This window comes from Tupaia chinensis, unplaced genomic scaffold (assembly GCF_000334495.1).
Source record: "Tupaia chinensis unplaced genomic scaffold, TupChi_1.0 Scaffold000575_1, whole genome shotgun sequence".
NCBI lineage: Eukaryota > Metazoa > Chordata > Mammalia > Scandentia > Tupaiidae > Tupaia > Tupaia belangeri.
The window spans coordinates 1,390,541-1,404,374 of NW_006160089.1; the positions used below are offsets into that span (position 1 = coordinate 1,390,541).

The window sequence follows — 13,834 nt, forward strand, 5'->3', positions numbered from 1 at the left end:
GTTCAGCGATGTAACCATTACGCCATCTGATGGTCCCAAAATTCTTTAAGTTTTTACAAGAAGTTTTCTTTTTTTTTTTTTTTTGTAAAGAATATTTTTATTGGGAGTGGCAGGGGGTGGGGTTATTAGGAGTGCTGGACTACCACATGGTCCACTACAGTTTGAGTCCCGGACCAACAGTTTGTTTTCTCACTTTCTCTCTCTCTCTCTCTCTCTCTCTCTCTGTCTGTCTCTCTCTCTCTCCCTTCCTCCCTCTCTGGTCAAATTAAAATAAATAAATGGACAAAAAAATAAATAAAAGTTCAATAAAATAATTTTTTTAAAGAGTAATTTTATTGAACTTTATTCATTTATTCATTTTAATTTGACCAGAGAGGGACAGAGTGAGAGAAAGAGAGAGAGAAAGTGAGGAAAAAAAGCCATCAGGTCTGGGATTTGAACCATGGTTAGCCATGTGGAAGTCCAGCGCCCTTAACCACCACACCACCTGCTCTTACATAAAGTCTAAAAATACATGTAATTTGCTTTCACTCACAATGTAGTATTTTCCAAAATCAAAATTATATTGCTATCTAAATTTAAAAGTATTGCCTTTATGCTACATTACTTTTTGCATCTTATAATACAACTTCTGCTAATAAAAAGGCTTACATACTTTGAGGCTATAAATACACAAAGTGAAATATAGAAAGGAAAAGTAAAATAAACATTATTTGCCACATGATGATTTAACTAAGAATTTTTTATACTATTTCTATACTTTTACATTCATTGTTTCCATAAGCTATCAATGATTCTCCAGTACCAAGAATGGGATAATAGAAAAATGTAAAACAAGTTGTAATGGAAAAAAAAAAAAGAATGGGATAATAGAATACATGTTAGGATAAAACATTCAATTACTAATAATAAAAACTTTCATTATTAGTTGCATGCTAAAAAAATATATAATTAACTGAATGACAAATAATATTACAACAAATATATTTTTTAAAGAATTGTTTTATTGGAACCAGCAGTTAGTGTAATGGCTATGTTGCTGGACTCCCATGTAGACTAACGTAGTTCGTGTCCTGGACCTGGTGGCTTAAAACTCACGCCGGGCACGTGTGCGTGCGTGCCCAAGGTCCAGAGAGGAGAATGGAGGAAAAGGGATTGTGGCGTGGCCATCCTCTCTGGGGGATGATTTCTCGCTTTCTGTCTCTATGTCTCTCTCTGTCTGTCTGGCGAGCACACACGCCCTATAGCAAAAACCTCTTCAAAAAAAAAAAGAATTGTTTTATTTAATTTTATTTATTTATTTATTTTTATTTGACCAGAGAGGAACAGAGAGACCAAGAGAGTGGGGAGAGGGGCCAAAGAAAGTGAGACAGCAAAGCTGCCAGGTCCAGGAATCAAACCACAGTTGGCCATATGGGAGTCCAGAGCCCTTAACCACCACACCACCTGCCAGCCCCACAACAAATGCATTTTTTTTAAAAAAAATGTATGGGGGGCCGGCAGGTGGCATGGTGGTTAAGGTGCAAGACTCTCACATGGCTGACCACAGTTTGAGTCCTGAACTTGATTCCTTGCTCTCTCTCTCAGTCTCTGGTGAGCACATGTGCCCTGTGGCACATTAAAAAATAATGATGAATAAAATTTTTAAAAATTTTTAAAAAATGTGTATTCTAGCACAAATAGTTTTATAGATCACTAAGAACTTTTCTTATAAGTTATACAGTCAAAAACATTCTCAGGAAAGAATATTTAATGATATGTAATAATAAGTGAAAAAGCTAGTTAGAAAAAATATACTTATGGCATGATCACAATTCAAAAAAGGAAATACTCTTATTCATTATCAGAGGGGTGGGATCATAGATTTCTCATTTCTGCATTTTTTAACTTCATCTAATGAGAAAATATTATCTTCATGATCACAAAAAAACCCTTTTTTAAAAGAATTATTTTATTTAACTTTATTTATTTATTTATACGTGATCAGGGAGGGACAGAGTGAGAGAGATGGAAAGTGAGAAAGCAAGCCGCCAGGTTCTTGACTTGAACCGCAATCGGCAATGTGGGAGTACAGTGCCCTGAACCACCACACCACCTGCCAGCCCCCAAAAAATAACATCTTAAAAATAAATTGTTCATAATTTTTAGGATTATGAGATCTTTCAACTTCAGATTGCACCATGATTTTTCTGTAAAGAGGAACACTATAACTGCAGTCTCTGAGACCTCTCCCCAGGGAGAGATGTTAGACTTCCCACTGCTCTAAAACTGATCACTGAAAGGGCCAGACATGCTAAATTCAGATGCCTCCTTATTCACAAATCTATCTTACTCTTAAAATATGAGTGCAGCTTAGAAGCACAGGATAATTTTAGATGTGAGATGCATTTTTGGTCATTTTCTTTTCTGTCTCCTGCACAGTGAAAAGCAAAGCTAAGGCTCAGATAAAGGCCTTTTGCTTATTGTTGAAGGAAAGTGGGTGGCTTACAGGAAGCTCCAAGAAAAATCACTGACACTCAAACTCAACCAGAAAGTACTAACTGGGATCTCACAGAGAACGCTTTTCCACATCCCAAGAAGGGTCCCCCATGTGAAATTCTTAGATTCTTTCTTTCAGAAAGCAGGCTTCATTTTACTGGGTTTTCCATTCAAACACATCCTGCATCAGATTTAAACAGACTTGATCATTTTCTTATCTCTATAATCACCTGGTTGAATTGTTCAGAGTGTGATGATGCTAGACCAAAGGGAATGTAACTCCTTGATGCTAACTGGGGGCTGCAAGTCTTAAAAAAACACCAGGTACATACTGGCCCTGGGCTTACTCTCCTGAGTTGGAAGGATCATTGCCATATCACAGACAAAAGTCCAGACTGGGACAGGAGACTGCCATTAACAACTAAAGAACCTGGGACAAAATCCTCTGGGTCTCATTCAGGTCTCATTTTCATTATTTATAAACTGAGAGTAAAGTGTAATAAATTATTTCTGAGAGAGGGTGGGGAGGGGGAGGACAATATTTTAAACGTGTAAAGCTTGCTCTGGTGACAGAAAGATAAAATTGCCAGTGGGAAGTATGAGCTTTGGGTTGGATTTTGGATTCCAGACCATATTCTTTCACTTTCTTTTTGCAAGATCTTGGGCAAGTCACTACATCTCTCTCAGTCTCAACTTCCTTAAATGAACATAACTTCATAAGGTTTAAGAATGAATGAGAATTACGGGGCCATCAGGTAGCATAGTAGTTACAGCACTGGACTCACACATGGCTGACCACCATTCATGTCCCAGATGTGGCAGATTGAAAATCATACCAAGTGCATGTGCATGTGTACCCAAAGTCCCAGGAGGAGAATGGAGAAGGGATTGCAATGTGGCCATCTCCCCTGTGGAAGGGAGTGATTTCTCACTTTTCCTCTCACTGTGTCTCTCTAGCGAATGTATGAGTCCTATTGCAAACAAACAAACAAAAAGAATAAATGAGAATTATGTACAGCACCTGGCATATTAAATAATGCTGATAAATGCTAATTTTCTACTTCTCCTCCTAATCCTCTGTAGTGAGTTGTCCAGACTTAGTCTATCCACTTCCCAAATGGTGTAATAACATTAGCTATCAACAGCAGTCACTAAGGTAGTAGTAATATGAGTGAAGACTGGGACAAAAAACAAAAGCAACAACAAAAAAAATAAAACTGATCCCCTGGATTCCTAGGGTACCTTTACTTGCTGGCCTGTACTACACTTCATGAGCATGAAGGCAAGGAAGTGTTCTGCCTTCAAAATATATCCAAGGGTCTGGACAGTGGTACGGTGGTTTCACAATGCTCTATGAGGTTGACCCACGTGGGGAGGTCCAGGGTTCATGTCTGCAGACCTCCCTGAGTATACTGGGCATACATGTGCTGAAGCTGGGGGTAGATAGAGGCATGAGGACCTTGTGGGGGGAGTCTGTGTGTCTGTGTCTCTCTTGCTTATGGAAAAAAGAAATAAAAACTTAGAAAAAATATAGATCGAGAAAATATCATGTCTCTATTTATAATGTCTTAATTCATTCCATCTCAAAAATGAGAAATTTCTTTGATCCAAAGTCTTGGAGTTTCAAATACTCCACAACCCTGAGCTCAGGTTGCTTGAGGGAAAACAGATCCAGGATTGCTTCCTCCACAGAGGATCAAGAGGAAAAAAGGAGTGTCCCCACACAGAGGTCACCCTGAGCTGGCTGCTGGTGCCAGTTCCACAGCCGCTCTGCAAGAAACACATCTTCCAACTCATCTGGCTTCCCAGGACTCAAATCAACCTCCAGCAGTAGGCAGCTAGGACAGCAAGGGCAGTTTTATTTATTTCCCTTTCTTCTCTTCAAAGGTGCTTTTCTTTAAACTGTACAGCTTGTTACTATTGTTGAGTTGTGGCTCCCCTGAGGATTATGTTTCTAAGCATGAAGGCATCTGTGAGGCAGTAAAACAGGCACCATTCCCCAACTACTTCACTGTTTTTGTTTTATTTTGTTTTTAATTAAGAAAAGAAAAACTTATAACCTCCCACAAAGTGATGTTCTGATGAGCTCACCTCCCTCCCCAAACACAAAAATACTGAGGAACTCAGACAGGGCCCTGAGAGAGCCTAGCAAACCAGCGCCTCTCCAGGTCCATCTCATGGATTCAGCCTCTGACAGAAGCCACATCTAAGACCCACATGGATGAAATTATGAATCTGCTACCATGATAGAGTCTTATCCTACCTGACTATCCAGAATACAAGAGCAATGTAATACTCATCTTACCTTTAAAGGGACATGTTTAAAAAAAAAAAAAAAAAAGAAGAAGACGACAAGAAATTAAAAAACAGCTCCAGGGAGAAGGAAACACTCAAAAGGCAGGGAAGAGTCTTCTGTTAAAAAGGATAAAAGATCCAGGTTTCCAGAATGGTGTTTAAGGCACTGGGAAGAAAGGCCAGTTTCTCCCAGAGGGGCCCCAGCTTTGATGCCCAAACTGCCCTCCAACATCAGCCTGTGCATTTTTCTATAGCAGGGTACCCTCAGGCGAGACAACCATAAATAGCTTAAAACAAGAATAGGAGATTCCATCTGTTTCTGGAATATTTCAGCAGCACCTGCTTTCAAGGTAAAAATCTGGGAGCTGTCCCCACAGCCTTCTTCCTCAACTCCCTCCTTCACTCCCCGAATACTTATTTTAAACTAAAGCAACTAACACACAACCCAAAGGGCTTCTGCCACCACACCTGCCTGAGGAAACAGTCCTTTGATTTTTCTTCTGAACTGTATGTGTTGTTTAAAAAACACTGTATCAGTTAGAAAGGGAAGCCAAAGTTCTTAAAACCAGACTCCTTTATTACTTCTAGCTTCTTTTTCTGTGAAAACTGAGCTTCTCTGTGTTTATAGTAAAAGTGAGGGCAATGCATACAAAAAAGGATACAATGGTTGTTCCCGCCACCAGGTCAGAAAGTGCTCCAGAAAGAATATCTTCACTTAACACCATTCATGTTTAAACACAGGCCCATATGCCAACTGGCATGGAAGGGCAATCGCTCTCAAGTAAGGGCCTGGGAACACTGTTCTTAAAGAGGAAACAAACAAACAAAAAACACTAAAGTTGGGAACTGAAAACTCCCTTCTAAATCCAGGTTACTGTGCCCAAAGTAATGTGTGACATCTCTTACAACAATATCCAGGAAAACCCAAGCATATTTTAGGGATAAAAAGCCACTCTAGCCTTGGTCTACCACCATCATTATTTCTTTCTTTTCACTGTTGAAATACATAACCAGTTTATTTTTTTTAATTTGGGGGCCAGTAGATGGCATCATGGTTATGTCACTGGACTTCCACATGGCCAATGGCAATTCAAGTCCCAGACTAAGTGGCTTGAAACTCACACCAGGCATATGAGGGTGCATGCCCAAGATTCCAGGAGGAGAATGGAGGAGAAGGGATTGCTATGTGGCTAACTCGGAGGTGGAGCAGGAAGACTGTAGCATGGTGAAACTCTGTCAAAAATAAATCTTTCACTTTCACATGTGTGCTCATTTTTAAAAAGTTTATTTCTGGGACCAGCAGTTAGTGTAATGGCTATGTCACTGGACTCCCACGTAGTTGACCATGGTTCGAGTCCCGTACCCGGTGGCTTAAACTCACGCCAGGCACATGTGCATGTGTGCCCAAGATCCCAAGAGGAGAATGGAGGAGAAGGGATTGCGGCATGGCCATCCCCCCTGGGGGGTGATTTCTCATTTTCTGTCTCTATGTCTCTCTCTGTCTTTCTGGCAAGCGCACGCACCCTATAGCAAAAAAAAAAAAAAAAAAAAAGTTTATTTCTTCCCAAAATGTGTAATCAGTTCTGAACAGCTTTATTTCAGGGTAAGGATAGTTACTCAAGCTTTTACAAGAAATTAAATAAAATTTCTGTAAATAATAATTTGTAAAAGGTTATAGAACACAATTATCTATAAAATTCCTTTATAAAAACTTTAAAAAAATGATTATTGTATGAAATATTCCTCATAACCCCAAATAACAAAGTTATGGCTTTGAACTCTTATGCTCCTTCTCTGGATCCAAAACCAAAAGTTGGTTAGAAATAGCATATTTCATTATAGTTTTGGCCTTGATGGAATAGATGCCATTTGGACAAATCAGAAGCCATGAAAAAATTTTCAGTTCTGTTACTTTGGTTAATAATCCTGAAAGATTTCAGACATAAATGTGTATATCCATCAGGCTCAGATGGCTCAATTTGAAAATGTTAAAATACTATCAAATTCCTGGGTTTATAAAGAACAACAACCAACTTACCCATAACTACTGTTCTCCTATCTGGTGCCTTTCATTCCATATTAACGACTATTCAGCATCTAGTTTAAAAATATGGAAAATCCCAAGGAGAAGTAAAATCTTTTACTGGCAGGGACTAATCAGCTGTGAGAGGAAATAATGCATTTGACTTTATAGCAGCATTTGTATTCATGGGACTTCTTTATATTCTATTGGTCATCGAAAAGTCATGACATATTTTTGCATAGAAAAACAGAAAAATACATTATGACTTTTCCAACGGCACAACAGTTCAACTACTTTTCTGTCAAGATTAGCTGATGACAAGAGTACAAACCAACTTTAAAAATATTTTTAAAAACACAGGTTCCTATCCCTTTATAAAACTATTATTAAGTGTTTACTATGTGCCAGATATTCTTTGATAAACTTTTGGCCTATCTGGGGGGTGGTGAGAGGACACAGATAAAAATTTCAAGCCTTCATGGAATTTACATTCTAGTGGAGAAGGACAAAAAAAATAATAAAATGAACCTATTAAATAAGTAATATTGTGAAAAGGATGACTAAGAACCTTTCACTGTGAAATTAACTTTAAATTTTGTAATACAAATGGCTTAGTTAGTCTTTTATTGATACAATGCCTGTCACTCAATGATGGACGCGCATTGTGAGACTCAAAGATGCACCTCTTTTTTTTTTTTTGGAGAGGTTTTCGCTATAGGGCTCGTGCGTTCGCCAGACAGACAGACAGAGACATAGAGACAGAAAGCGAGAAATCACCCCCCAGGGGGGATGGTCACACCGCAATCCCTTCTCCTCCATTCTCCTCTCAGGATCTTGGACACGCACGCACACATGCCCAGTGTGAGTTTTAAGCCACCGGGTCCGGGACACGAACCGCGGTCGACTACGTGGGAGTCCAGCGACATAGCCATTACGCTAACTGCTGGTTCCCAAAGATGCACCTCTTATAACTAATATGAAATGGGTCTGATAATATGAACCAGGCTTCTGTTAATAACTGTACTTCACGTTTGCTCTTTGAATCAAGGGCCCACTGGGACAGTCCCTTTATTAAGAGCCTTCAGTGCCTGGTCCTTCTATCCCTGATGCATCTTCCGTTCTCTAAACATTGTGCGCACAATGTCTTGATCAACCTCTACATCAACTACTGGAGATACACAGTTGATTAAGATCCTAGTCTTTACCCCTAAAGAGTTAATCTACCAATAGAAGAAAGATAAAGGAAGATCAAGGCTTACAGTGCAAAACTGAAGTACGCAAAGTATGCTGACTGTGTCCTAAAGGGGGAATGATTACCTCTGCCTGAAAAAGACTACTCTGATGAGGTGCCTATGCTGACATTGGGAAGATGCATAGTTGTGTGAAGGCAGGGAAGTACAGTAGTTCATAGGGACTAGGAAGTGAATAAGCTTGGGAAATCAGACAGAGAGGACGAGATCCTAAGAAGCTAAATCCTGGAACAGCAGAGGCTATGTCTATATAGACATCATTACTGGGAGATATATCCCTCATGAGAAACAATGGAAAGCAAAAGAAGAGGTGACTTATGAGTGCACTTGAGTTGGAGCACTGGGCACACTGTAAAGGGAGACTAGACCTGAAGGTACAGGTTAACCAAAGGGCAAGTAACTAAAGAAAGCAAGGGGACCACACAGCAAAAGAAAACACCACCTAGAATCTAACCTAGACCCCAACTGTGTCTTCATTCTCTTGGAAGATCTTCTACTCCCCATTGGACATGCAACCAACTAGTCATCCAGGTTACCAGTAGGCACACTCTTCCATTCATATGCTAGCCTAAACCAAGCAATGTTTCCACACCAAACAGGAGAAGTGCCACCATGTGTGCCTTTTATACATGTACAAGTTGAATGACGTAAAGAGAATTTCCCCCTACTCATATTAAATACCTAAAAAATGTTATGTTCCAGAATTCATATAGGATTCTTGATTTTTAACCAGTCGTTGTCCTCTTGCTCTAGAAAACCAATAGTAAGAAGACCATGCCTGGGGAACATTCTATGTGTTTTATATATAGCATACTGTAGTGATTGTTCATTTCCCCAGCTAGTCTAGGAACTCCTCAAGGGCAGGAACCAGCTAATAGTAAACATTCAATTAAGGAATGACAAACAAATGAATGAATTAACCCACTGAATTCTTCTCCATAGTTCCAGGCTCACGTAACAGATAGAAAACATACCAACTGCTGTTATTTTTCATTCTAAGTGACAACAGCATGAAGGTGGTTCAACTGGCTTTGCACAAACATGAATTCCATGATCCTACACCAAGGCACACAAAATCAAATGCCAGAATCAGCAGAGAGCAATTCTATGTTAAAATTTTTAAATGAACAGTCCTCTGCTTTCAGAAATTTTCAGTGAGTATGATAGTGCCGGTTTAGAGTTCATACACACATGCAAATGGATGTATACACATACACACATACACACCAGCTTGGAAAGAAACACTGTAACCCAAAATATGAGGATGGATAAAATCTTTTTGAAAAACTTTAAGAACTCAGTTCAGCCCTCACCTCTTGCAAATATACATATAAGCAGTATCCTGGCGCAGGCTGAAATGTAACAGAAAAAAATAGAAGATTTTCTTTAAAAAGACCACCATTGTTAAATCAAAAAGTAAACAATCATTTAAATCGAAGTCTCAGATTCTGGGCAGGTAACCCTAGACCTGGGCAGTGACAGTGTGCTGGGTGACAGCTACACAACAAATCTCCTACAGCAGCCGGGCTGTATCTCCCTCCTAAGGTCTCTTCTCAGTTGTCCTCTAGTTACCAGGTTACAAATGCTATGCTTAGAGCAGAAGAGAGTTGACTCCACTGAATAAAAATAACGATGATGGTAAGATATGTGCAGATAGTTCAGATTGACAGTGAGGAAAAGAGGTCCAGGAATCATCCTCTGCTCCCTATAGTGTGAAAGTGTGTGAGTCTGGCGGACTGGGAGGGGTGAAGGGTGTCTTTTCTTGGTAAGAAGAAGAAAGTGCAGAGACAGTACAGAAGAGAACTATTTTCTGGAAACCATAGAGGGCCTGGTCTTTTATCCCCAGGCCCAAGCCCAAGATTGGGGGCCCGGGTTTTGTCATGGGCGCCTCCCTGCTGCCCTGCCCCAGCAGCTCCTCATGAGCAGAGAGAGACAGGAGGCAGGCCCCTCTGACACCTACTTAACCGAAGCAGATGGAGAGGGGAGCGTGTGGGATGCCTTTACTTCCCCCTCAGGAGGCGCCCAGCAGGAGCCCACAGAGCCAACAGCTCCAAAAGCGATTTCCACACATCCTCCCACCCCAGAACGAGCCTTACCCCTCTGGCAGGAGGAAACAGAGCATTAAGCAAGTGTGGCTCTGGTGCATGAAGATTTCAGAAGACCTCAAGAAGCCTTTTTAGGGGAGTCTGTACTGTTTTCAAATCTCTACAGAGGTAGCCAAGTTGGGAAATAGTCATTCATTCGTTGACTCAAAGGGGGCAAGGCTGTTACTTTGAGGAGGACACGATCTGTGTCTGCAAGACGTCCCGGGCTTCAGACACATCCTTTATTAATAATCTTACATACACAAAATGTCCCAGGGAAAGTTTAACAGGCTATTTTCTGACAGCTCCAGATAACAGTAGTCAGAACTGAATCCAGCCGGACCCTCCTGCTTCCACATACTACACAGAAGCAATGAGCCCTTTCCCACCCAAGGGATGTGACACAAATAAATAAATACAATTATCTGCAGAACTTAAAGTGCACAAACAACACTGCAAAGTCCTTCTCCCCGAGTGCAGTGACTTGTGGGAAACAGATATGAAAATAAAGAGAACAGCTGGAAAAGTTAATTACAGAAGAACAGTGCAAAGGAGGACGCTGTTTCACAGAACCAGCCAATAGGCAAAGGCACCCTCCCTTACCTTAAGATACAGAAGCAGCTCTTCGCTCCTGAAGATAAGCGGCAGAACCCGAATCTCTGTTTGCTGTCAATGTCAGTGAGCACGAACGTGAAGTTCTGGCCAACTTGGCTAACTGTGAGACTGAGGCAAAGACAGAACAAAGAGGAAAATGAATTGTGCAGTAAGCTTCCTGATAAAGTATCTAATCATGACAAGTCGTTGACCCTTATAACATTTCCTCTCTCAGTGGCGCTCCTTATAAATGAATTTAGAATGTATAAACTTCAAGAGAACAGACTAAGTCAGTTAAAACAAAGCTAGCCAGCAGCTGGTGGTAGTGACCACCTCAGAAATCAAAATCATCAGCACTATCAAACCTTCTTTCTCCTTATTGACTTCAGCCCCGGAGGTAGCTCTGTAAATAAGTCCATCAGTCTGGAAAGGTGCATTTTATTAACCTCATTTTATAGATGAAGAAACAGTCTAGAGAAGCATTGTCTGAAGTCCCAGCTGTAAAATGGCAAAAGCAGTTCTTTAACCCTACTCTGACTCCAAAGGCCACACCACCGGCTTTGCTAACAGTGTTCACCTGGTAACTCCTCTAGTTCAGAAAGTGACTGCGACTGTAGAATCTGTCTGCTATTAATACATGCCAACCACAGAATTAGACATCTGTTTTGTACCTCATTTGCACCCAGAACAACCCTGGTATTTACACCGTGTTCCCATTTCACAGAAGAAACTAAAGGACAGTATAGGTGGCTGATTCAAGCTTGTGGTCATTAAGGGGAGGAACCAAAATCAAACTGGAAGCAAAACAGGGCAAAGTTAATTTTTACTTTCCTAAATTTCTCTATCTTTCATAATTTATGAATTTATGAGGGTAGTATTTCATATTTTAGAAGACAGAAATGCTGAGGTGTCTACCACTGCAAGGTGCTTCCTAATAAATGGAAACAATATTTTAAAGAAAGACATTAAAGAAAAAAATTCCTGTATCAATATAGAAAATTTAAAAACCATACATAAAAGCAACAGAAAATAATTTTAAAAATTTTAAAAACAGGACCAACCCCATAATAGAGTGGTTAAGTGCTGTGCATAAAAAGCTCGATTCTACATGACTGACTACAGCTGCATGCAAGCCCTGGTAACTTGAAAAACATGCCAGGCCCCACCCAGGATCCTATCTGATGGCAAAATAGAGGAAAACGGATTATGGAATAACCACTCCAATTGAGGTGTGCTGTTTCGCTCTCTCTCTCACAAGTGCACATGCTCACTGGAAATTGAAAAAAAATTTAAAAAGCAAACTAAGAGGATTAAACTAGAAACTCTTTTTTTTTTTAAGTTATAAAATGTTTTTTTTTTCTTTTTTTGGAGAGGTTTTTGCTATAGGGCGCGTGCACTCGCCAGACAGAGAGAGACAGAGAGATAGAAAGCGAGAAATCACCCCCCAGGGGGGATGGCCACGCCGCAATCCCTTCTCCTCCGTTCTCCTCTCGGGATCTTGGGCATGCACGCACACACACCTGGCGTGAGTTTAAGCAACTGGGTCCAGGACTCAAACCACGGTCGACTATATGGAAGTCCAACAACATAGCCATTACGCTAACTGCTGGTCCCAAAGTTATAAAATGTTTTAAAATCCACTTTTTAAAATCAATTTACCAGTTAGCTTGGATTTTCTTTTTTAAAAACTTATGTATTCCAAATTGTAATATACCGATTTATACTAACATAGTAATTTAAATGACATTGAATTATTCAAAGAAACTCATCAATTTGTATTGTATGTATCATATTGCATATTACAATGTGTACTCGAATTGAAAAAATACTCCAATTGGTACAGTATTCAAATCAATAATATCACCTATAATTTACTTCATAAATCGTCAATGGAAATAAAAGGCCATAGTTTATCAGGCCTTTTGCACAGACAGAATTCATATTGACTCTTTGAATATAATATATTGTAAATTAAGTTTTCACTCATAGGGTAGTTCTAAAACTTACATATGGAAGTCACTTAAGAAAATTAAACTGAAAGGGATTTTCAAGGTATCCCCATACAAAGGTCAATGGGTCCTGCCTAGTCATTTTTAAGGAAACAATTCTATCCCTTGAGAGTGGTTAGAGAGCACAAGAAATAATCCAGGAAGAAAAGAAAGTACTACACTCTCCTCATTTAACTAGGAAGGTGAACAAAAACAAGGTGGCAATTTAAAAGCAATGTGGTAATAAGCAGGTGTAAGTAATGCTATCCCTCCACCTTCCAGAGCCAGGAGAAGGAACACATTTCTATAAAAGTTATAGAGCTGTCAAGGGGACACCAAACGCTACCTTCTATGGCTGTTATGTTTTATCTATAAAGCTTGGATACTGTGTTACTATGGTGATTTAATACTATGTTTTAAAAGGGGATTATATGATTAATTTTAACAAGGTTGAGAACTGAAGATGTGTGAGAAACAGGATTCTAGTTCACATAATTAAAGTGATTGGGGAGAAAAATGGGCCTCAATGAGGGAGGGCAAAAACCCATTTTATTAAAATATTTAAAGCAATAGGTCTGGATGATTCCAAGCTACAAACAAGGTCATGCTTTTGTGAAATACTACTATGTGATCATACAAAATATGACTCTTCGTTATTTTAACTTGGGTTTTGATTTCACTTCTAGAATGTTAAAAATGAATATTGTTTAAAAAACTGCCTAGCAGTGAAGGGTATTTGTTAGTAAGAACTTGTATGATAAGGAAACACCTAGGATCTTTATGAAAAGGATACAGAATAAACACAACTTGATGTTCAAATTGAGTGTCATTCATTTCTGACTCTCTTCATTACCATTGAAAATCAGCCCAGCCAGTAACTCGCACTGCTAAGATGCTGTGCTCCACAGGCTGAGACCACATGGGAGGCCCAGGTTTGATTACTGGTTCAACCTAAAGGCCAGGCACAGTGGTATGTGCCCATAATATCAGCAACTCAGTGAGGCTGAAGCAGGAGGATCACAAGCTCAAGGCTGGCCTGGTCAACATGGGGAGAACTTGCCTTTAAAAAAAGCCTAGTGTGGGCGGGGCGGCGGTGGCGCCTGCGCTGCTGTGGCCGGGCCT

The 13,834-nt window shown here is 39.9% G+C and overlaps 1 protein-coding gene across 1 annotated transcript in view; it reads right to left on the bottom strand.

Annotated features, from left to right (window-relative positions):
* Positions 1-13,834, bottom strand: part of DENND1A (DENN domain containing 1A) — a 536,048-nt gene that overhangs the window by 373,838 nt on the left and 148,376 nt on the right. The window contains exon 5 of the mRNA XM_027775610.1: positions 10,734-10,853. Coding sequence (XP_027631411.1) covers positions 10,734-10,853 — 120 coding nt within the window. The remainder of the gene's footprint in view (positions 1-10,733; positions 10,854-13,834) is intronic.